We start from the raw sequence: 26257 nt of genomic DNA, 5'->3' as shown, positions 1-26257 counted from the left end.
AGTATATGAGATGGAGAAGTTGAAATGTGGAAGGATTGTGCCTGGTGAAGGTTGTGCCAGGACCTTGGTCTTTTGAACGTTAATGGTGACACCAGAACGATCACATGCACTCTTGTAGCAATTAACTGACTGTTGCAATTCCTTTGGTGTGAGTGTAGGTGATGCAGCATCATTTGCATACAGCATTTCAGTTAGCTTTGTAACCTGGGTGAGCCTCCAGGAGCAAAGTCTCGCTAGGTTGTAAAGCCCTCCACTGAAACGATACCTAACATCCACACCTGGGTTTTTCGTAAAAGATTCATGCAGCATGGTAGCCAAATATAATGCCAATAGTGTTGGAGCAAACACACATCCCTGTTTCAGTCCATGAGTAATAGGAAATTCATCCAGGATCCTATTCTGATGGCAAACCTGCCCGGTTATGTCATCATGGATGGTCTGAACCAGATCAACAGAATGTTGAGGACAGCCAAAGTGTTTCAGTACCGCCCACATAGCAGGTCTTGGAACAGAGTCAAATTACTTTTCCAGGTCATAAAAGACTAAGAAGAGAGGATTCCGTTCCTCTCTGCATTTTTCCTGAAGTTGCTTTGCACAGATCAGATCAGTTGTGCCTCTGGAAGTTCAAAACCCACACTGTGAGCCTGGGAAGAGTCTCTCAGAGTTAACCAGGAGGCTGTTAAGCAGAATTCTGGCAAGAATTTTACCTACAATAAATAGACAGTAGTGATATACCACGATAGTTACCATAAACACTGCGATCACCTTCCTTGAAGATTGTGATGGTAGTAGCATTTTTTAGTTCGCAGGGTACTTCTTTGACTTCCCAAACTTTGAGGATGAGAGTGAAAATCCTCGTTTTGAGTGATTGACCACCAGCTTGAACTAACTCCAGAGGGATGTTACCCAGGCCAGGTGCCTTTCTGGGTTTCAGACGATTGAGAGCTGCTCTGAATTCTTCGTAAGTTGGCGGAACTGCCATCTATGGTTGTTCGGACTGATGAGGCACATCCCAACAACAGTGGAAGGACAATTTAGAAGGGTGGGGAAATGCACCTTCCAATGCTCCGGGATTTCATGGCTGTCAATAAGAGTGGTAGAGTTGTCAGCAGTTTTCAGTGTACCTGTTGTAGAGCAAGACGGACCATACAGCTCTTTTCCTGAGTAAAATTTTCTCAGGTCCTGAGCATCAGTTTCCAAAGTTCCTGAGCTTTCTGTTGCCACCAGGTATTCTTCATTTCTCTTATCTTTGTCTGACATGTTCTTCTGAGTTCTAAAAAAATGTGCTTTCTTTGTGTTGGAGGATGGATCTTGAAGATGGATTAGATAGGCTTCTCTTTTTGCATTGATGAGACACAATGTCCTCATTGTTGTCATCAAAACAGTCTTGTCTCTTCTGCTTTAAATACCTATTGTTTCCTCGGCTGACTTTGTGATTATCTTATGCAAAGTGGTCCATTCTTGCTGAACGTCATTTGTGCTAACTGGGTTAACTGTTAGCTGTACAACACTGATCATATCCTGAAATTCTGTGGCAAAGGATTCATCCTGAAGTTCAAACGTGTTAATCTTTCTTCTGGTCAAGAGTTGGGGATGCCTAGGTGGTTTAGGGCATATGGAGATCCTGAGTTGACAAATAAGGAGTTTGTGATCAGTCCACCAATCATCAATATTTCTTGCTGTTATGGTAATAAGTACATCCTTCTTATCATAATGCCATGCAATGACATAATCAAGAATGTGCCAATGCTTGGCTCGAGGGTGCATCCATGTGGTATTGAAGTGGTTAGGCACTCGAAACTGAGTGTTGGTGATGAAGAGTTCATGTTCTGCACAAAGACTGAGAAGGAATAGTCCATCTGCAATACAATACCCAACTTCTTGCTAACCTATCACATTTTTCCATAGTTGATTATCTCTCCCAACTCTGGCAATGAAATCGGCAGGGAGTAAGAGCTTATCTGCAGATGGTACCTTGGTGATTGTTGACTGGTAGCAATGATATCCTAATGATTTTAATTATTTCACTACCAGCTCTGTATTGTACTTTCCATTTTTATCCTCTGTTTCAACACGATTGTGTTTTTTTTCTCTTAGCCATTGTAACATTCTACGTTTTTTTTAACACTAGTTTTAAGCCTATTTGATTTTCTAAATGTAAATGTTGATTCTTAGGGTACCATATATTTTAAGGACACTAGGTTCGGGGCCCTGACCTAACTTTAGGCTAAGATTTATTTCGGCTGATGATGCTTACGACAGTTAAGCGAAACATGTCCCATCTTACAATGCCTGTTGTAATATTTATCTCCTAAATAGAATATAAGGAAAGATAAGTATTGGAAAGGTGGTGTTAACTATTATTCTTATTTTAATATTCATAATCTGATGTCCAATACGGTCTACAGTGAGATTTATTACTTGTAATGGATCTCAGCTTGCCAGAAAGTGACCCACTCACTGTGATCTCAGAGCCGTATCCTGCGACACATATGGAATGAGACGTGCAGGATCAAACACCGAGACTGCAATGAACTGCTGCAGACTCAAAGTACTACTGAGGTGCACCTTCACAGCCAGTTCATCTGGCATGACCTCTTCTGCCTCCACAACTGTTGGGAACCAGGAGAGTAACGGATTCCTCCTCAACTCGTTTTGCCAGTGGGCCAAACACTTGTGATGGGCTCGAGTGTCATTTCCTACACTGACGGGACCATCAGCCTCCCTAAAGGGGCTCATCCGCCCAAAGCCATTGGCCACTTTAGGGAGTCGCATTATTTACCGCCGCCCGACACACAGCATTAAATCACTGGCTGTACAGACTTACTCCATTACTACAGCGGAATACCCAGCCAGACAGTATCAAAGAGGAAAGTGAAAGAAATGTTAAGGAAATAATCGAACGTGGAAGACAAGCAGAAGCGAAAGTTCTCTGTGTCGTCTCTACTACTCATATTTTAAATGTGATTTTTTTTTCTTATATGACCTGTATTCATTTTTCACGATTTTGGAGATAGCACTTGCTTTTAAATGCCGTAATTAGGCTATACACATTTTCAGCAATCTATACTGGAGCAAATAAAAGCAATATGCGCAATTTAAGACAAATTATTTTGCATTTTTATTTTTATTACTACTATCGTTATCGCATTCCGATTGGTTTCGTTAATGATTTCACTGAAAAAAATTATCGGTAAAAAGCAATTGCAAAACTCTATTCAGTCTCTGGTTTCATACCTCGCGGTAGTTTGTAGGCTGAAATTGCTGTAAACAGTGATTTCTTGAAATCGGGATATGTTGATTTATAATTGCGCCAGCCATCAGCATTAGCCACATGTCGGGTTACGGTCAAATACAGTAGAGACAATACACCACACTCGGCGAGATATCGAGGGACAGCTATTAGAGTTCTCTCTAGCGGGTAGACCCGAGAACTACTTATTCTGTCATAAGAGCACGTGTATTTGTGTGTGGAGTTTTTGGTGTTATTTATGCGTTTTCAGTGAGTTGACATAATTAAATAATAGTGTGTATCATTCCTTGATATCTCCTCTAAACATGAGGGGAAAGGTATGTGCTTTGTTTGGCTGCAGTAACTATGAAGTAGAGAAGAATGCGCGGTCTTTCTTTCGCTACCCTCGTGACAAGAAAATGTAAGTAATATTGCGTATGCATATATATTCTTCCAGTGACAAAGGGATTTTTATAGTGCTTCATAATCTTCTGACCTGCTCGACCCATATTTTAACTGGCTTAAAATATAATACGCACATTTTATTGTATAGTGCAGCAGTTAACATTCAATACCGATGTGTTGTTGTAGGTGTGATAGGTGTGATCTGTGGGTTTTGAAATGTCACAGAAGTGATTTGGATAAGGTGTACAAGAAAGAAGGGATGTTATGCTTATGTAAGAATTATAGAGAACTGTTCAGATCATTTCCAGGCCAGCGACTTTAAAAATCCTCGACTATACAGCCAAGGGTATGTTACATTTTTACTCTAATTGTACTTAAATATTCCTCAAAGCATCACTATCGACAACATTTTCATACTTTTCTTTCTTTTATCCCTCTTCTCAGATTAAAGCCGGGATTTTATAGATTTTCTTTCTGTTAGTAGGCTTCATGTTAAGAGAAAAATTGTCGAGCTTTTAAATGGTAATTCATTGCATCATGTGTGTAAGGAATGTGCCAAATATTTTTATTGACAAGTGTCTTAATGTGATGATACAATGTTTTTTAAACGAGAAAAGAAGACAAATTTAACCGTAAACGTTCAGGCAGGAATGCTAAAGCAAGAAAAGTAATGCATAAATGGAAGATCAACCCATTTCACAGCAGTCCATTTCACATCTTGTTTATATGTCTAATTTCAGTCTTTAAATAATAACCTTTTAAATAATTCTTCATTCATTTATCCAGAATTGCTTTAGCAACTTCGAAGTTAATATCTCAATAATACTTTCTTTCTAGACGTGATTTATTTATCCATTTTCGTATATGCATTTCCATTCCTATTTGAATTTAGCGCGACTTTTCAGGTCAAGTCACTAGGAGAGCCACCGTCAAATTGTCTCCCATTTTAACAAGGCTAAATCCGTAAGTGTCGCGTATTGTCTCTACTGCATTTGTTACGGTACACAAGCCAACCATCGCCAGTTCACTTTTAGCCACCGTCAAATGCTATTAGATAATTCATACGGGTACATTGAAGGAGAAGAGGTGCGAAAATATTGTGGTTTTGTGTGTTAGATGACATATACAACACTGAAGAGTAAGCTATATATGGCTAGAAGAGCAGATAGCGTCCATGTTTGTTTACTATCGCTCGAGCGCGAGTGGACAGCTGACACTGCCATCTAAATAGATTTTTGACTGACTGTCAAATAGTATCTGGATTCTAGAAAGTTCGACGCTGAACCAAAAGATGGCAGTACAACATAGCATTGTGTATTTTGTCGGCTAAGAAACGTCAGATGAGCGGTGGGCGATACAATGTCCCGACATGCAACCGGAACGGGAATACCATAAGGTCGGGCCTCACCCGACAGACGAGGGGTAAGGGTTAAAACAGACTAAAATGTATGAAAATAAAGTATTACTGTATCAGTGTTGAGTGGAAAATATATATACAAGTATCTGTGTAGTCAGTGACAGTAGTTTTTACTACATCACTGCATTTTACATTACGAGGACCCTGGGTTTATTTCCCGGTGGGGTCAGGGATTTTAACTGACTCAGGGACTGGGTGTTTGTGGTCATCATAATTCACTCCTCTTCATGCTGGGCTGAGTGGCTCAAAGTTAGGGCACTGGCTTTTGGAGCCCAGGTCGGCAGGTTGAATCCTTGCTCAGTCAGGTGGTATTTGAAGGTGATCAAATACATCAGCCCTATGTTGATAGATTTACTAGCACATAAAAGAACACCCAACAGATAAAATTCTGGCACTTTGGCATTTCCAAAAACCATAAAAATAGCCAGTAGGTTGTAAAACCAATTACATTATTATACTTCTTTCATCCATACACAACACGCCACTTTACTACCAGCCCTACAGAAACATGCAATAATGAATACATCCCTCCATATAAAGATGGCAGCAGGAAAGGCACCTGACCATAAAACTGGGTCAAATACATATCAAATGCTGACACCAATAAAAAAGGTCAGGAAGATGAATAAATTATTTACATTTCTCCAACTGCCAAAATATATTTCAGAGAAATATAATAAGAAGTGCACAATATACAGTAAAAAAAAAAAGACCTAGGATACATTTTCATACCTCTGAAGGGTTTTGCCTTATACATTCCAGCTGATTCTTTCTGTCCAAGAGGACGTTCAATTTTAAGTGAGTTTCCGTTGAAATTACAGCCATTAAAAGACAATGCCACTGTCATTTCTTCTACCGTTCGACACTGAAACAAGGAAAATACAAGTAAAAAATTGAAAGCTATCGGAATGCATTGATGCTCAAATATTTCATCCATTAATGGTAAATCAAACAGTGTGTCCTACTAGAATTGGAGTATACTGTACATGCAAATACAAAAGCAAAAACACTAATTGCAGCACAATTCTCCTTATAACTTCCATATCAATAACTGGGCAAACATCTGCAGACTGTTGAGGAGTAAAAATTACTAACCTGAATAAAAGCAAACTGATCCCTGACCACATAGCAGTCTTCAACAGGGTCAGCAGGTCCTTGACATATTCCAGATTTTCGTAACATATGATTAAAAAACTCCACCAGGTCTGCCTATGAACAAAATAAAACAAAATTATTCACTTGTTATCCTAAAACAGGAAATATTTTGTAAACACACAATACATAACTAATGAAGAACACTATTTCAGAGACATATTTTCTCTGTGTTTAGAAGCCCTGACGTCTGTGTAGGAAATAAGGTGACGTTAAATTCATTGAATTACTTCTCTGTGAGATATGTCATTTGAGGATTCACGGAGTTTACGCTGGCATCTCTGAGGTGGAAGTTTAAGTTCTCACTAGCGCTGCTGACTCATGTTTGTGTCCATTGTGCGAATTAATAAAACTGTCCTATCTGCGATAAATTCATTAAAGGTACGAAAGGTCTTTGTATTCATTAGTCTCAAAATCATCCTGATAAGCCTATTAAAGGAGATGGTATGATAACGACATCGCAGGATTCTTTTTTTTATGAGGAACCAGCTTCGTGTAAGAATAATGTACATATGCTACGTCATATTCCGAAGAATGCTAGGTATTTCGTCGCCAAAAATTTATGTCACGTAATAGAGTGTTGCATTTCAGATAATACCGAGGACTGCTGAAGAGATATAAAACTACATATCTACTACATAACTTAAAAGAATTTAAATTGTCATCTCTTATAAAGCGATACTACTAATAAAAATTCATATTGTAGAATATTTTATTGATAGTATCTACTCTACAGTTCATTTTTGGAAGGTGTGGTCTGCGAGTTAGAATTCACCCATGGTAACCTCTGCTAGTCGTAAAAGGTGACTGAAAGGGGACCGAATATCTCCCGGTATAAGGAGATCCCCAACACCAGATGCCAACAGTGTCCTTAAGGGTGGATGAGCAGGTGTAGGTCTGGGCACTTTATTGTCCAAGGGGCAAGAAATTGCCCCTAAAGGCGGAGGAACCAAGTGTTGGTCAAGGCAGTAGAATCCAGAAGGCAACGGGAAACCACTGCATTAAAGGTCCTGAATGACATCTCTATAAATTCACATAACATGGCTCGGAAATTAGTATCCGGAGTTTCAATTCCCCCAATCGGATCTCCGGGGGGGGGGGGGGGAATGCTGCGAACATAGTTGTGAAAGATCATGTACTTGACAGTGCTAGAAAAATCAAAATCTATGACAAGAAATTACGTGTTGCTACTTGGAATGTACGCAGTTTGTATATGAATGGAAAACTAGCAAATGTGGAAGCAGAAAGATGTAGATTGAAAGTAGACATCCTTGGATTGAGTGAAGTAAGATGGACTGGATCAGGAATTCAGAACACGAAGGAAGGATATATGTACTTCTTGGGAAGAACTGACACCAATCACAGATATGGAGTTGCTGTGCTTATTTCATCATTGATTGCAAATTCAGCTATAGATTTTGTACCACTTAGTGATAACGTAATGTTGCTGAGGTTACAAACATCACATCAGATCATGAACGTTATTCAGGTCCATGCACCAACTGCTGATAAGGATGATGAAGTAGAAGCATTCTATGACACCTTAGAGGAAGCTATGAAAATAACTAAGAATGGAAAAATAACATTGGTCATGGGTGATTTTAGTTCAAAAGTAGGGGCTGGCATTGAAGGTAATACTGTAGGCGGACATGGTCTCGGTGAACGTAACATAAGAGGAGACAGACTTGTTCAGTTCTGTATGGAGCACAATTTGTTTGTCTCTAACACATTCTTTAAACTTCCTCCTCGGCGGCTTTACACATGGATATCACCCGCCAATAATGACGAAAAGATCATAAGAAATCAAAGTGATTTCATTTTGGTAAAGCAACAACTAAAGAAATATGTGACATCTGTTAAGACGTATCCCGGTGCTGATGTAAATAGTGACTACAATCCAGTTGTAATGGACCTTAAAATGATACGTTTTAGAAAAATTTAAAGAATTGTTAAACCATCCAAGCATGTAGATATTAGGAAACTATTGGATCCCAAAGTAAGAACTAATGTTGGAACTGCACTGGAAAAGAAGATGGAATTAATAGGATACACTGAATCATCAGAAGTAGTATCCACATGGAACACCATTAAAGATACTGTAACTGAAATCCAGGAAACTGAAATTGGACACTGCAACAACATCAAAAGACAGAGCTGGATGACAGATGAAATTCTAGAACTTATGGATGAAAGGAGAAAACACAAAAATACAGATCACATTCAGTACAAAACTCTAAACAAAGCTGTATGCAGAAAGTGTAGAGAAGCCCGAGAATTATGGATGACAGACAGGTGTAAATAAATTGAGATCCTTCAAGAGAAGCATGACTATTTTAACTTGCATAAGAAAGTGAAAGAACTTGGTGGTTTGCAACGGAGATGATATGGTCAAATTTTGAGAGATGCCAATAATGAAATCATCTTGGGTGTGGAAGAGAAACTCAAACGATGGAAGGAATATATAGAAAATCTCTTCAAAGATGACAGAAATGATCCTTCCTTCACCTGATGAGAGAATAAATGAAAAAAGCCCTGAAATAAAAAGTGAAGTTGTACATGTACCGGGCGGTACACCTCTACTCTGTTTATTTAAAAGTTGCGCCAGTTGAAACTCCTCTTCTGGAGGAAGGTTGAACTTTATCTATTCTATTAATTCTCTACTTTCTCAGAAGATGTCACCACGTGGAAAATTTTGAGTTTTTGAACTGTGTCACTTTTGATGTGTTTTTGTTTCGCTTGAAGTAAGAAGTGGGAACTTTCTCTTCTAGAGGACACTACTGAAGAATTACAATAGTGCAACCTAGTGCGAAATCAAAGAACTATTTTTTTGGAGAAATTTTTATTTCAAAAGTTTGTTTCTTGTTAAATTTCTTTCTGTTATTGTTTAAGTTGGCTGTATACCCCTCTTTTTCCCCTTAGTTTGGATCTAGCCAATCCCGAATTTCTTTAATTAATTTTCCACCAATAATGTGTTTCTTTTTCCTCTATGTAGGGGTTTCTTTTCCCGAACCAATAAAGATTTTGTGGGAGGGTGTTTTATTTCCCCTAACGCCTAGAATCTTCCGCGAGAGGATATAAACTGCTGATTTTGGGGTCTCCGGGCCACTTCTGTTCCATCTTTCAGTGTATTAAGTACATTGCAGGAGGCGGGAAGCGCCTCTTTCCTCGGCAGCGATCTACTACCAGGTAATGGCCTATTAATATCTTCTTTTCTTGCTAGGTCGGCAGTTTAACTCTCGCGGCGGGTTCGAAGCGTTTTCCATCATGTAACCTTTTCCTAAAATGTAACTACTCTTTTCTTCTTTTTCTTGTAAAGTTACATATTGGGATAGAGAGTGCTAACCCTCTCGAGCTCCCACTCACATTTGTTTTGAGGTGAACTTATTTTCTCAAACTTTTCTTCGTTTATGTAATGTAAAGTGTTCTTCTCTAAGTCACCTCTGTAGTATGGGATTAGCCCTTGCGTTAGTGGCCCAGAGCCAGATTAGGGTTTAAAAGCAAAGTGTATTAGGAGTGCAAGTTCGCCTCCTCTCAAGTTGTATTTTAGAGGTCATGTATTAATCTTTTCTCACCTAATAGACCTCAGTAGGTTGGGTATTTTACCCCTGTGTATATGTCCTTTGAGGACAACTTGAAAGTTGAGTTTGGTGTGGCCTGGGAGAGGCTTAACTTTAAGAGCGAGTGGCTCTTTTCTAAAACTGAGAGTTGTATGCCTCGAGGAGGCTTTGCTGTGTAATTTGGAGCAAGGGCTCCAGGGTTTGAGTAGGGTCTTCTGCCCCTTTTGTTAAAATTGGTATATCGTAAAGTTGAGCTAGTTGCTCAAGAATTGTGTTTTCAGGGCTCGAAGCCCAAATTCTTTAATCCCTGTAATTGTACATTTCAAGTTGTATTTCGGCTACTAAGTACCTGTTCTATTTGTTGTTACCTAATTTTGAAAAGAAAATATAACCTTGTTAAATTTTAAAATTTAATTTCTCTTTAGTAGCTTGAGACCTATTCACCACCCAGCACCTTCTTTCATGCTTAACTACCACAAAAACTCGGTAACAAGTGGTAGCAGAGCGTGGTTGAATGGGTCTCAATTTAGCCCCTTTTGACGGCTAAACATTGCTTTGATTCGAACTCTAACAATTTTCTCAGTTGCTGGAATTTTTTGAGTTTTTCAAAATTGTTCTGTCATCATGCCCGGCCCTCGCGATGTTCTCCTCCTTAACTACTTGCGCAAAGAGGAGTTGATATATGAGTTAACTATCAGAAACGTTCAATCTGGAGGCACGGTTGCAATAGACACTAACAAGCTTAGAGAGTCCCTTGATTTGCCCATTTCCATCCCCAATTTGGGAGAGAAAGAAATTGACGACTCTCTTTCCACGATTGTCGAGAATATTACTGGGCTAGCATCGGTAGTCAGCTTTTTTGATGAAAACGATCCATCTCCTAATCAAATTAAGCGTGTGCAAGGCAGGCTGTATCACTTTGCAAATAGAGTTAATGATCTATTGTCTCTAAAGGTGAATGACGTTCAGAGGAAGCAAGCTAATACGCTCCTTGAAACTATTTCTGAATTGTCTAATAAGGTCACTCAATTGCTAACCGGCGAAGCTCCTCCCAAAACTGATCAACCCGCCACGGTGAATGTAGGTAACGAGGAAGAGCCTCCTCAGGGAGAAGTCAATAGGATAACCGTTGCTGCTCAAACTATCTCTGCCCCATCGAACAACGAATCTGAACGCCGTGCGTCATTGAGTAACATCCGCTCTGAATTAACTTCCTTGCCCTTGAAACCTTTAACGACTATGACACCTGGGTTCAGCAGCTTGCCTCATCCATTGGCAATGTTGCTTAGAGGTATCTCTAAGTTTTCCGTCAACACCACCAGTGACGTAATTTCATTTTTAAGATTTCTAGTGGAATTTCAGGATCATGCCCTTGTGTTTTCTCTTTCCCCATGTCAAATTTTGCAAATTATCTATCCTTATGCTATTGGTGTTCTATCTGACAAAATAGTTAGAGCCATTGCCGAACAATCTTCTATTGAGGATTTCCACGCCCATTTGCTAGCTAACTTCATCCCGGCTAGGGCCAGGTCCTCCCTTATTCAGAAATACTATTATCGGGTACAGCGCTTGGATGAAAACCTGGCAGACTTCATCCAAGATATTAAGTTTTATACTAGGGTGTTTGCTCTCCACTTCCCTGAGGATCAGATCGTGCAAGCTATTGTTGAAGGGATTTCACCACCCTACAGGTCATATTTGTGTTTCGCGGCGTGCCCGCAAACCTTCTCTGAACTGGAAGCATTAGCCGTCTCTGCGGAAGGAGTTAGGTATGCCGATTCCTTGCGTGTGGCGAAAGAACCCCCGCCTTCCTTTAGTAACACTCGGCCTCCACCTCGCCGACCAGTCAATCCCCGTAAATGTTATGCTTGTGGGTCGCCTGACCATCTGCGGAATAAGTGTCCTCTGATCAAGTCAAGTGGGACAAGGAATGGAGTAGGGTCATCACAAGGCTGTTTTAAGTGTGGGGCCTTCTCACATATCGCCAAGAATTGCCCAAACTCAAATAGCACCCCCTCCTGCTCAACTTCTGGTGCAAATTCCAGCTATTCCAATAATAAAAAGTGACTAGTGGCGTCGGCTGAGCCGACTAATCCATCTTCCCGAGACTTAGCCCCTAGTAAACAGGTTGTAAATGCAGAGAACGACCAGCCTTCAAATTCATCTTTTGAATGCCCTAAAGAGTGTCTTAGGATTGCGGCGGATACCCCCGCACCTGTTCCTTTTCTTAAGATTGAGTTAAATAACGAGCCTATAACAGCTCTCTTAGATTCAGGCAGTGTTTGTTCCATTATTTCGGCTGATTGGTATTCTAAATTGAAATCTGTTTGTAAACTCCCTGACTATGTCTCTTCTCCTGTTCAATATGTTTCGGCTAATTCATCTCCATTAGAAATTCTAGGTTCCATACATGTCAAAATTCGGGTTTTTAAGTTTACATGGAAGATCAAATTGTTTGTGGCCAAGCGTTTGTCTTGCCCCATCATATTGGGAGCGGACTTCATTTCTCACACTGGTCTTGTGCTCGATCTCCAGAGTAGGTCGTGCATATTCAAATTTGCGTCCAATTGTAGAATTCCCTTGTTAAAGTGTAATTCTGTATCATGTTCATCTATTTCGCCTACCCAGGATGAGATGTTGTTAGACCTTAGACATCTACCTGAGGAGCAGGCTGATAGTATTCGGAAACTGTGTCAGTCGTTTCCCGAGGTGTTCTCTGATACTCTTGGTGTTACTGACCTTATTGAATACAAAATTGAGGTCACGGATTCAATTCCTGTCCGTTTTCCACCGTATAGGCTATCTCCACCTAAAATGAAGGCTCTGAAAGAAATCATCGATCAGATGTTGAAGGATGGTATTATTAGGCCCTCTAAGTCAGCGTATTCTTCGCCTATTTTTCTAGTCCCGAAACCCCAAGGAGGCTTCAGGCCTGTCATTGATTACAGGGCTCTCAATCGGAAGGTGGTGTTGCAATCTGTGCCCCTTCCCGACCTTCATTCTTGCTTTTCATGGTTTCGTAAGGCCAAGTTCTTCACCATCTTGGACTTGAATCAGGCCTATAATCAAATTCCCCTTGCCGAAGAGTCTAAACATCTTACAGCGTTTGCCACGGACTGGAATTTATATGAATACAACCGCGTGCCTTTCGGGCTCCCCACGGGGGCAGCTGTGCTCACTAGGCTACTAGATAGGGTCTTTTCCGACATCAAATTTGAGTACTTATATCACTACTTGGATGATGTCGTCGTATTTTCCGAAACCTTTGAAGAACATCTAGATCATTTGCGAGAAGTTCTCAATCGCCTTCGTAAGGCTGGGTTAACTGTTAAGTTGTCCAAGGTTGCCTTTGCTAAGCCCTCTATGTCATTCCTAGGGCATATTGTGTCACCTGATGGTGTAGCAGTCGATCATTCTAGAACACAGGCCATCCGTGATTTTAAACCTCCTAAGGACATCAAAGGTATCGCTAGATTCATTGGTATGGTGAATTTCTTCAGGAAGTTTATTCCTAACTTCGCTAATAGAGCGGCGCCCTTAAACCTTCTTCGTAGGAAAGGCATCAAATTCGAGTGGGGACCTTCTCAACAAGCCGCTTTCGAAGATCTTAAATTAGCTCTCTGTAATGCCCCTGTACTTGCTATGCCTGATTTCTCGAAGAAATTCATCGTCCAAACGGACGCGTCGTCGTCAGCTGTAGCTGCAGTCCTTCTTCAAGAGACTGAACTAGGGAGGCGTCCCATCGCCTATGCATCTAGGACTCTATCGGTTCAAGAAGCCAAGTATTCCATCTATGAGCTCGAAGGGTTGGCAGTCTTATTCGCCTTAGAAAAGTTCCGTCTCTATCTGGAACATGTCAAATTCGACCTGGAGACAGATAATCAAGCCTTAAGCTGGGTCTTAGGTAGGCCGCGTCGTACTGGTCGTATAGCCCGTTGGGCCATCCGTATTTCTGCCTTCCAATTTGATGTACGACATATCAGAGGTACCGAAAATGTTGTTGCTGATGGACTCAGCCGTATGTTTCATAACGACGTCGAGACCCACGAACCGGTCGATAGTTCATCACCTTCCGAGTCCATACTATCTGGTGTTAATGCCATCTTAACAGGTGCTCCCATGCTTTTTAGGGATATTGAGAAATACCAACGTGAAGATCCGACGCTGGCTCCTATAATGGAAACCCTTTCTTCTGGGGAACATGTTGTCCCTTATGTTCTGAGGAATGGTGTTCTATGTTGCCCTTCGAGGCATGATAAGTTGATGAAAGTTGTTGTTCCAGCGGTTCTTGTACCTATGATCTTCAAATACTATCATGAGACCCCATTGGGGGGGCATCTTGGAATCTTTAAAACTCGTGAAAAGATTCGTGAAATGTTCATATGGAAAGGTATGGACGGTGAAATTCGAGAACTTGTAAAAGCTTGTAAATCTTGTTTGATCAGTAAACCCACCATGTCCACTAAAGTAGGCCTTTTGTCTTCTCATCAAGCGTCGCGCCCCATGGAACGCCTGTATATCGATTATGTGGGACCCTTCCCCCAGTCAAAGGGTAATGCCAACAAGTTCATCTTTGTGTGTGTAGATGGTTTTACAAGATTTTCCTGGTTATTTCCGACTAAGCTGGCTACCGCTCAGTCCACCATTACTTGCCTAAATTCTATTTTTGCTTCTTTTGGTCCGTGCCAATACATTGTATCTGATAATGCTAAAGCTTTTACATCAAATCTGTTTCGTAAATTCTGTTTTGACTTGTCCATCTCTCATGTAACTACATCTGCTTATTACCCTCAACCATCTCTGGCTGAACGGGTTAACCGCAATCTCAGGTCCGCACTTATTGCCTATCATCATGAAGATCATTCTAGGTGGGACACGTCCCTGCATTGGTTAGCTTTTGCTTTGAATTCGGCGGTTCATGAATCTCACAAATTTACTCCAGCTTCTTTGATGTTTAAGTTCGTTCCCAACACGCCGCTCTCTAACCTCTGGTCTCTGAATGACATTCTGCCCGAGACAATAGATCCGGACAACATTAAAGATCTTTGGAAGAAGGCTAAAGCTAATCTTAAAGTGTCTCATGAAAAGGTTAGGGAAAGGTATGATCGTGGACGGAGACCCACCACTTTGAAGGTAGGTGACCAGGTTATGGTCAAAAATTTTGTTCCCGCAGGCAAGCTTGCCCCCAGATTTCATGGGCCTTGTATCATTCTCGATTTTCTTACGCCGGTTACCTTATTGCTAAGTAATCCAGCCACCGAGAGGATATTTAGAGTTCACCTGTCCCAGGTGAAACCGGTGTAATTTCTGTGTTAACTTGCTCCATATTATTTTGAAAGGATATGAAGGTTATATTTTTTTTGAGTTTCACTTTTAAGGCATTCTGCCCCTTCTGTAATATTTTGGTTTTAGATGTAAGCCTTATGTAAAACCTGCCCCGACCCGTTAAACTGCCATCCTGTTCTTGCCACGGCCATTACCACGCTCCCGTCTCCTGCTCCACTCTACACAGTGGCTTAATGAATACCATGAATATCTGCACGCCGCTGGCCCCTCACTCTCTCTACAAGCCTGTACCCTCAAAGAAAATAATTGTCCAACACAATTCTGCCGCCTAGCTTTAATGTTTCAGCGCCCCCGCAGCCGCGCAGCGCCGTGCAGCGACTGGGGAAGGGGATGGGCCCCCTCCTCTCCAGCGAGGACGACATGTGCACGGCGAGCCGGAGCTCACCTCCCGGCCAAGGCTGATGTGCGGCGCACGACCTGCTACATGCCCGCAGCCTGTATCTGTTCACCGCGGGCGCGGCGTACTTCAACACCTCTGCTCCCCTCATAGTGCGGGCGAGCGGTATCTCAGGGTACTTGAGGGGTCCGAGCGGCCTCCGTTGGACGCAAGCTGCAACGGCCGGTCTGGCCATCCGACTCAATCTACATCAACTACATGGACAGTCACCATAAGCAATAATTACATTTGGGAATTTAACAACAATATTTGGTGGACATTGCAAAATTTTTCTTCACCTTTAAGTATTAAAAGTTTATCTTCAGAAATACAAATTCTACAAACATAAAAACTTTACTGCACCGGCAACAACAAAATTTTGAAATTGCAACCAACCAAATTACTAAAATCTTATAAATGCTTCCGCAATTAATCTTAATATCAACATCAAAACTTGGACCTTATTTTGGAAACAAAGCTTATGTTCTTCTGTGTTACCCCTTGGAGGAACTTTTGGGGGGGGAGGTCTGTACCGGGCGGTACACCTCTACTCTGTTTATTTAAAAGTTGCGCCAGTTGAAACTCCTCTTCTGGAGGAAGGTTGAACTTTATCTATTCTATTAATTCTCTACTTTCTCAGAAGATGTCACCACGTGGAAAATTTTGAGTTTTTGAACTGTGTCACTTTTGATGTGTTTTTGTTTCGCTTGAAGTAAGAAGTGGGAACTTTCTCTTCTAGAGGACACTACTGAAGAATTACAATAGTGCAACCTAGTGCGAAATCAAAGAACTATTTTTTTGGAGAAATTTTTATTTCAAAAGTTTGTTTCTTGTTAAATTTCTTTCTGTTATTGTTTAAGTTGGCTGTATACCCCTCTTTTTCCCCTTAGTTTGGATCTAGCCAATCCCGAATTTCTTTAATTAATTTTCCACCAATAATGTGTTTCTTTTTCCTCTATGTAGGGGTTTCTTTTCCTGAACCAATAAAGATTTTGTGGGAGGGTGTTTTATTTCCCCTAACGCCTAGAATCTTCCGCGAGAGGATATAAACTGCTGATTTTGGGGTCTCCGGGCCACTTCTGTTCCATCTTTCAGTGTATTAAGTACATTGCAGGAGGCGGGAAGCGCCTCTTTCCTCGGCAGCGATCTACTACCAGGTAATGGCCTATTAATATCTTCTTTTCTTGCTAGGTCGGCAGTTTAACTCTCGCGGCGGGTTCGAAGCGTTTTCCATCATGTAACCTTTTCCTAAAATGTAACTACTCTTTTCTTCTTTTTCTTGTAAAGTTACATATTGGGATAGAGAGTGCTAACCCTCTCGAGCTCCCACTCACATTTGTTTTGAGGTGAACTTATTTTCTCAAACTTTTCTTCGTTTATGTAATGTAAAGTGTTCTTCTCTAAGTCACCTCTGTAGTATGGGATTAGCCCTTGCGTTAGTGGCCCAGAGCCAGATTAGGGTTTAAAAGCAAAGTGTATTAGGAGTGCAAGTTCGCCTCCTCTCAAGTTGTATTTTAGAGGTCATGTATTAATCTTTTCTCACCTAATAGACCTCAGTAGGTTGGGTATTTTACCCCTGTGTATATGTCCTTTGAGGACAACTTGAAAGTTGAGTTTGGTGTGGCCTGGGAGAGGCTTAACTTTAAGAGCGAGTGGCTCTTTTCTAAAACTGAGAGTTGTATGCCTCGAGGAGGCTTTGCTGTGTAATTTGGAGCAAGGGCTCCAGGGTTTGAGTAGGGTCTTCTGCCCCTTTTGTTAAAATTGGTATATCGTAAAGTTGAGCTAGTTGCTCAAGAATTGTGTTTTCAGGGCTCGAAGCCCAAATTCTTTAATCCCTGTAATTGTACATTTCAAGTTGTATTTCGGCTACTAAGTACCTGTTCTATTTGTTGTTACCTAATTTTGAAAAGAAAATATAACCTTGTTAAATTTTAAAATTTAATTTCTCTTTAGTAGCTTGAGACCTATTCACCACCCAGCACCTTCTTTCATGCTTAACTACCACAAAAACTCGGTAACAGTACATACCGTAAAACTTCAAAAGAATGGTAAAGCAACTGGACCGGATGGTGTGTACGCTGAAGTTTTCAAAGTAATAACAGAGCAGGAATCTACCGGCCTCAATACCTTAACATCATTATTCAATCAAATATATGTATCAGGAGAAATACCATCAGACTGGCTGAAATCAACCTTCATGCCACTACCAAAGAAGCCTAACTCGTCTCAGTGCGATGATTATCGTATGATAAGTTTGATGTCTCACGTGTTCAAAATATTCTTGAGAATCATTCACACTAGAATATACAAAAAAAATGTGAATCCCACATGGATCAGAACCAGTTCGGTTTCCGAAATGGCGTTGGTACACGTGAGGCACTCTTTTCATTAAATGTGTTGTTACAGAGGTGCAGAGATATGAACGTTGATGTCTATGCATGTTTTAGAGACTATAAGAAAGCTTTTGATTGTGTCAGGCACAATAAGCCGATAGAGATTCTGAGATCAACAGGTATTGACTCCGGTGACTTACGTATAATCAGTAACCTGTACTGGAATCAGTTTGCAAATGTCAAAACTGATCAAGGAACGTCAGAAACTGCTTCGATCAGCAAGGGTGTCTGCCAGGGTTGTGTACTGTCACCTCTGTTGTTTAACATTTACTCAGAGGCAATCTTTAAAGAAATATTGGCAGACTATGGTGGGATCAAAATTAATGGCAAAATCATCAACAACATCAGATATGCAGAGGATACTGTTGTCATAGCTGATGACATGCCTGCCCTTCAGTGCATGATAAACTCCTTAGTTCAGCACAGTGAAGAGTTTCGATTATATGTTAACCCCTCAAAGACGAAACTGATGGTGTTCTCTAAGAAGACAATTTTCGGACAAATCTCACAATTAAAGATAAAATAGTTGAGCAAGTGTCTTCTCTCAAATATCTGGGTACCATCTTGGATGACCAATGTAACTCCAAACGGGATATAATATCTAGAATTGAACAGACCAGGAAAAAATTCATTACCATGAAGAAATTCTTTGTGAGGTAGTCTCCAACTACGAATTCGTATGATCCGCTGCTATATATTTTCTGTTGTCCTATATGGATGTGAAAGCTGGACTCGGGATCCAATCGTAGAAAAACGTATTGATGCCTTCGAAATGTTCCTGTATTGCTGTCTCTTGCGGATATCCTGGGTAATGAAAATCCCCAATGCCGAGGTCCTTCGTCGGATGAAAAAGCAAAAAGAACTACTACTCACCATAAAACAGAGGAAAACACAATACCTAGGACATATCATGAGATGTGAGAGGTATCACTTAAAACAGCTTATTATCGAAGGAAAGATACAGGGGAAGAGATCTGTTGGAAGAAGAAGAAATTCATGGCAGAAAGACCTTCGAAGACAACACTGCTGTACTTCAGAAGTGGCATCCATTCTGCGCTGTCAAGATCAGAGCTAGTTACGTCAATCGCCAACCTCCGCTCAAAGACGGCGTCTTAAGAAGAAGAAAATAGGAAATATTATGTAAACACACAATTCATAACTAATGAAGAATACTCTTTCAGAGATTTATTTTCTCTGTACTTAGAAACCCTACCAAATACATTCAAGAAGAATAGATAGAGCTAGTTTGAGAATGGATCAATCATTTACAATAAAAGGTGGTGATGATTGTTGTTTAAAAGGGCCTAACATCTAGATCATCGGCCCCTAATGGTACAAAATGAGACAAAATGAAGTGACAAATTAAAAACCCAAAATCCTCCACTGACCACAATTCAAAACACGAGGACGAAGAATGAATGGATGGATATGAATTTAAAACGATCAGTGGAACTGACCCACAGTGCCTCACATGCACAGAAGCTGGCGTAAAACAATAGGGTTACTGACCAAGGGACTGCTTCTATAGCACGATACAGAATCAATGATGCTTGTAGTCGAAAGGAGTCCAAAATCCAAGTCATTGGCTCTTCATAATGGTACTTATCGCTAGAAAAGTAGAACCATGGTATTTGTCATGTTGTGGTACTAATCAAGAGTAACGTAGACTCGCAGTATTCCACACATTATGGTACTACTCACAGGTAATGAAATTCGCACATGTATTACAGACCTACTGTGTTTTGCACATTGCAGCACCATTGACAGGCAATGCAAACCTACAGTGTTCATCACCTAAGTGAACTAACCACAGGGACTCGTACTATCCCGTGGTGTTCTCATATAGTGGGTACTAATCATAGGCAAGCCAGAACCATGGGTTCTGTCATCCCATGGTGTCGCTCAAATAGAGCTACTAATCACAGGTACTGTAAAAGCCATCGCGCTCTCGTTTGTTACTAATCACAAACCTATTTGGTACCTAACATAGTGGTATTATGTGCAAGGAAAAGTGACCCATGGGGTTCCCTGCATGGTGGTACTAATCACAAGGAGTTGCATGGTTCTAATATAATCATTTCTTGGTTGCCTCTTTTAGTCGCCTGTTACGACAGGCAGGGGATACCGTGGGTGTATTCTTCGTCTGCGTCTCCCACCCACAGGGGTTTGTGTGTTTGGTCCGCGAGAGGTATTTTATTTCCCTCAAGTCCGCCGGCAAGCCGGTTAGGACCCCCCTATCCGCTACCTGGGACGCGCCACGTGGAAGTATCACCTCTCCCCCTCCTACGCCAGCAGAGTAGGTTCGTGGTACAATAAAAGGAAGCAACTGAAACCTCAGCACAAGCAGCAAATAACGTTTAAGTACTCTGACAGTAGCAATAAATAAAGAGATTGGCTACTAAAACAAATGGCTTTTAGTTGACCTACGTAAACAATAAGACCATTTTCAAAACTATAAATGAAGAGAAAACTCCCCACCAACTCATATTACGTTGCAAGCTTCAGGTTGTACGGAATAGGTTCAAACAGTTCGTGAGAATTTGCTTGGGATATAACTGCAGAAAAGTCCTATTAACATAGGCCTTTAACCACTGGAAACAAGGGGAAATATCCTTGACATTTCTTTTCCTGTACAAAATTACACCAGTTCAAGGGCAGATGTTGGTAAAAATCATGTCCAATATTTTAGTTTTAAAGGCATTTAGCTGGAATTTTCTATGCAAATTCTCAATACCATGCTATATAATGGCACTTATTAAGCATAATTTTAAATTAAAATTTTATCATTTTTAATTACAATTTTCACACATCTTTAAAATGGTAATGTGCATTTTCTGCAGAAACAATGCATACTTTCTTCATATTTTTGTGACACATTTAGGTAGCCTCAACTTGTCAACCTGTGCAACAAAATTTTGTAATATTTTAAATCGCTTACATTTAAAAATAACACATTTTTAAAAATCTTAATGAAAAGTTTTGATATTCATATCCTAATTTCTATACTGTATCATTAATTGGTAATCTGTTGCACAGGATTGTGTATCTTACAGCTATCAATAAGGCTGCCATGTTTCATTGCTCTGTATGCAGTAGTTTCTGCAAAAATGCACCCAGAATGCGAAAAATGTAAGAAAGAGGAAACTTAGTTTAAAGTTTCATCTTCAGATTTCAGTGCAATACCTGGTGCTGAAGTGGTCAGTGTTCGCCATATCCATATTTCTCATCTTCTGCTGTCAGTCTATCTATCAATCAATCAATCAATCAATCAATCAATCAATCAATCAATCAATCAATCAATCAATCAATCAATCAATCAATCAATCAATCAATCAATCAATCAATCAATCAATCAATCAATACTGATCTGCATTTAGGGCAGTTGCCCAGGTAGCAGATTCCCTATATGCTGTTTTCCTAACCTTTGCTTAAATTATTGCAAAGAAATTAGAAATTTATTGAAATCTCCTTTGGAAATTTATTCCAATCCCTAACTCCCCTTCCTATAAATACCTGGTGCTGAAGTGGTCAGTGTTCGCCATATCCATATTTCTCATCTTCTGCTGTCAGTCTATCAATCAATCAATCAATCAATCAATACTGATCTGCATTTAGGGCAGTCGCCCAGGTAGCAGATTCCCTATATGCTGTTTTCCTAACCTTTGCTTAAATTATTGCAAAGAAATTAGAAATTTATTGAAATCTCCTTTGGAAATTTATTCCAATCCCTAACTCCCCTTCCTATAAATTAATATTTGCCTAAATTTGTTCTCTTGATTTCCAACTTTATTTTCAAATTGTGATCTTCTCTACTTATAAAGACGCCACTCAAACTTATTCATCTACCAATGTCATTCCACGTCATCTCTCTAGTGACAGCTTGAACATACCACTTAAAGTCAAATATTTATGCTAAATTATAAATTCCACCTGTTCAATACTGTAACAGATATAGTGTCCGGCATGCGAAGTCGCTACGCACCGAGCTCGTCACCCATCGCCCCCACCCCCTTAGACTCGAGCGCGTCAATTGCGAGCATCATTTAAGTGCTGGGCGGGCCCTTCTCTCTTCTGTCCGTGGTCGCGCCGCGTGGGACGACAGAAATGACTCCGCGATTAATCTGGAGTGTTTCATCTCGCGATGTTCCTAGACCCGTCCAGCATCCGGACGATTCTAGAAGAACCAGCGCAGGTATAAAAGAGCAGTTACTTGCCTACAGTCGGCCAGTCAGTGAGAGCTAATCAGTGAGAATTGGAGAGTGAGAGTTAGTTAGTGAGTGAGTGGGAGCGAGATTGAGTTCGCTGGAGCGCAGTCAATGATGGCCTGGGAGTGTGCAGCCTGATGAAGTATCTGCCTGTGGAGTCGAGGACTCGTTCCTGTTTTCCTGATGTCGTGTGTGTGTGTCGCTTGAGGCTGGCTGCTGGAGGAGAACCTGGAGTGTTCTGGAGCGGCGAAGAAGGGAACACTAGGAGACGACGTGTGAAGACTGCGGAGTTCAACGGGTTGAGTGAACAGCGGATACTATCCCGACCTGCGAGGCTGACGTGTAGACTGTGAACCGTGACAGTGCTAACGAGTTTGACTGAGTGGCTGAGAGAGTGTACTGTAAATAATCGATGACTATGTGTGTGTGTGTGTGTGTGTGTGTGTGTGTGTGTCATTGTAGATGGAACCCAAGAGAAACTAAAGAGAGAGAGCGTGCGAACCGTAAGTGTGTAAGTGTACTTGTGTAACTTGTAAGCTCGGCAATCGTCTCTGTGTGTGTGTGTGTGTAAATCTGTAGTGGTAGTGCTTAGTTAATAAATCTTAGAAATAGGTTGCTTCCAGGTGCTGTACTCATTTATTTATCTACCCCGCCAACCCGTTACAATACATAAGTTTTTTTATTTAAATTTAAGAAATAGTTCTTAACATATTAGACATAGGGACATGTTTTGCCCATAATGAGGGCATCATCAGCCTAAAAATCTCATTGCTGTTGTTTGAGTCATCAGTCCATACTGGTTCGATGCAGCTCTCAATGCCACCCTATCCTGTGCTAACCTTTTCATTTCTATGTAACTATTGCATCCTACATCTGCTCTAATCTGTCATATTCATACCTTGGTCTACCCCTACCATTCTTACCACCTACACTTCCTTCAAAAACCAACTGAAGAAGTCCTGGATGTCTTAAGATATGTCCTATCATTCTCTCCCTTCTTCTCGTCAAATTTAGCCAAATCGATCTCCTCTTCCCAATTCGATTAAGTTTCTCTTCATTCGTGATTCGATCTATCCATCTCACCTTCAGCATTCTTCTGTAACACCACATTTCAAAAGCTTCTATTCTCTTTCTTTCTAAGCTAGTTATCGTCTATGTTTCACTTCCATACAATGCCACCCTCCACACGAAAGTCTTCAAAAACATCTTTCTAATTCCTATATCAATGTTTGAAGTAAGCAAATTTCCTTTCTTTAGAAAGCTCTTCCTTGCTTGTGCTAATCTGCATTTTATGTCCTCCTTACTTCTGCCATCGTTAGTTATTTTACTACCCAAGTAACAATATTCATCTACTTCCTTTAAGACTTCATTTCCTAATCTAATATTTCCTGCATCACCTGTCTTCGTTCGACTGCACCCCATTACTTTTGTTTTGGACTTATTTATTTTCATCTTGTACTCCTTACCCAAGACTTCGTCCATACCATTCAGCACCTTCTCAAGATCTTCTACAGTCTCAGATAAAATAACAATATCATCAGCAAATCTCAAGGTTTTGATTTCCTCTCCTTGGATTGTGATTCTCTTTCCACACATTCCTCTTTGATTTCCTTTACTGCAATTTCTATGTAAACACTGAAAAGGAGGGGGGACAAACTGCGGCCGTGCCTCACTCCTTTCTGGATTGCTGCTTCTTTTTCAAAGCCCTCGATTCTTATAAATGTAGACTGATTTTTATACAGATTGTAGATAATTCTTCGTTCTCAGTATCTGATCCCAATCATCTTCAGAATCTTAAATAGATTGGTCCAATCAACATTATCGAATGCTTTTTCTAGATCTATGAATGCCATGTACGTGGGCCTGTCCTTCTTGATTCCCTCCTCGAAGATCAGACGTAAAGTCAGGATTGCTTCATGTGTTCCTACATTTCTTCTGAAGCCAAATTGATCTTCTCCCAACTCAGCTTCAACTTGTTTTTCCATTCTTCTGTAAATAATACATGTTAACATTTTGCAGGCATGATATACTAAACTAATGGTGCGGTAGTTTTCACACTTGTCAGCACCGGCTTTCTTGATTTTCTGCCGAAAATCGCATGGGACTTCTCCTGTCTCATACATCTTACACACCAAATGGAATAACTTTGCCATGCTGGTTTCTCCTAAGGCAGTCAGTAATTCAGAGGGAATGTCATCAATTCCAGGTGCCTTGTTCCTATTTGGGTCACTCACAGCTCTGTCAAACTCTGACCTCAAAATTGGGTCTCCCATTTCATCAGCATCAACAGCCTCTTCATGTTCCAGAACCAAATTATCTACACCTTTACCTTGATACAACTGTTGGATATGCTCCTGCCATATTTCTGCTTTGTCTTCTTTCCCTAAAAGTGGCTTTCCATTTGAGCTCTTAATATTCATACACCTAGATTTCCTTTCTCCAAAGGTTTCCTTGATTTTCCTGTATGCAGCATCTACCTTTCCCAGGACCATACAACCTTCGACATACTTGCACTTCTCCTTCAGCCAAAAATCTCATACCTGAAAGAAAGATAGATCAGGATCCTTTTTGTTCTTATATGTAGTTTTTAATGAAGATCTAAAATATAAGTAAGAGGATACTGTTTTAGGTACAAATGTGTATAGAATGACTAGCAAGTAGAATATAGTAGTTATAAGTACTCTTATGATAAAGTCTTATAATCAATCCTTACTGTAGATTTTTACAAATGTCTTGTTTTTTAAAAATGTGGTAAACGAAATCACAAACAACATATTTTCTTCAACTCACCTCATCTTTAACCAAATTAACATCACAACTGTCGATGGGACATAATACCACAAACTCTACTCAACCACACACATTTTCCTTTTGACTTTTAATACAAGAAGCTACACCCACGTCTACCAGCTAATTATAAATATAGCTACGTTTCTGACGAGTACTTGTACTCGTGCCTAAGTGCTTCAAGAAGTTTGTCGTCTTATCTTTTGATATAAAATTAACAACTTCAACAGACAAACAACTTCGCATTTTATGTTAAATACCACTAAGAGTGAATTTTATCCTAAATATTAAGCTATTATAAGCTCCTTACGCCATCTCCAGAATAAGACACCATATTTACCAGATTTCATTTCAACGCAGCAATTTACGTATTCTTTTTGAACTTTTAACTAACTCCTTGTTACCAAATTTTTAAAAAACAAGACATTTGTAAAAATCCACAATAAGGATTGATTATAAGACTATCATAAGAGTACTTATAACTACTATATTCTACTCGCTAGTCATTTTATACGTATTTGTACCTAAAACGGTATCCTCTTATTTATATTTTAGACCTTTGTTAAAACTACATATAAGAACAATCAGGATCCTGATCTATCTTTCAGGTATGAGATTTTTAGGCTGATGATGCCCTCATTATGGGCAAAACATGCCCCTATGTCTAATATATTAAGAACTATTTCTTAAATTTAAATAAAAAACTCTTATGTATTGAACAGGTGGAATTTACAATCTTGTATTATTATTTGACTTTAAGCACATTTCAATGCGGACCATAACATGATATTTGTAACATGTAACATACCACTTAGTCGAGCAGCTAGTCAACTTCCTCCCAAGTCTTCCCAGCGCAAACTTAGCAACATTTTGCAATGCTACTCTTTTGTCAGAAATCACCCAGAACAAATCGAGTTGCTTATCTTCGGATTTTTCCCAGATCTTGAATCAAGTAATCTTGGTGAGGGTCCCATACACTGGAACCATACTCTAGTTAAGGTTTACCAGAGACTTATCTGCCCTCTCATTTACATCGTTATTACAACCCCTAAATACCCTTATAACCATGTGAAGAGATCTGTACCCTTTATTTACAATCCCATTTATTTGATTACCCCAATGAAGATCTTTCCTTATATTAACACCTAGGTACTTACAATGATTTCCAAAAGAAACTTTAATGATAATAAATAATGTTATTTGTTTTACGTCCCACTAACTACTTTTTAAGGTCTTCAGAGACGCCGAGATGCCGGAATTTAGTCCCGCAGGAGTTCTTTTACGTGCCAGTAAATCTACCGACACGGGGCTGTCGTATTTGAGCACCTTCAAATACCACCGGACTGAGCCAGGATCGAACCTGCCAAGTTGAGGTTAGAAGGCCAGC

General features: G+C 40.2%; 1 protein-coding gene across 1 annotated transcript in view; it reads right to left on the bottom strand.

The window, feature by feature from the left end:
• Nucleotides 1-26257, bottom strand: part of LOC136875947 (splicing factor U2AF 50 kDa subunit) — a 179854-nt gene that overhangs the window by 69025 nt on the left and 84572 nt on the right. The window contains exons 4-5 of the mRNA XM_067149566.2: nucleotides 6150-6263; nucleotides 5787-5919 (exon numbers count right to left, since the gene is read on the bottom strand). Coding sequence (XP_067005667.2) covers nucleotides 5787-5919; nucleotides 6150-6263 — 247 coding nt within the window. The remainder of the gene's footprint in view (nucleotides 1-5786; nucleotides 5920-6149; nucleotides 6264-26257) is intronic.

The sequence above is a fragment of the Anabrus simplex genome, chromosome 6 (genome assembly GCF_040414725.1).
Source record: "Anabrus simplex isolate iqAnaSimp1 chromosome 6, ASM4041472v1, whole genome shotgun sequence".
Classification (NCBI taxonomy): domain Eukaryota; kingdom Metazoa; phylum Arthropoda; class Insecta; order Orthoptera; family Tettigoniidae; genus Anabrus; species Anabrus simplex.
Note: the sequence above shows the minus strand (reverse complement) of the source record. Positions and strands in the feature narration are given on the sequence as shown.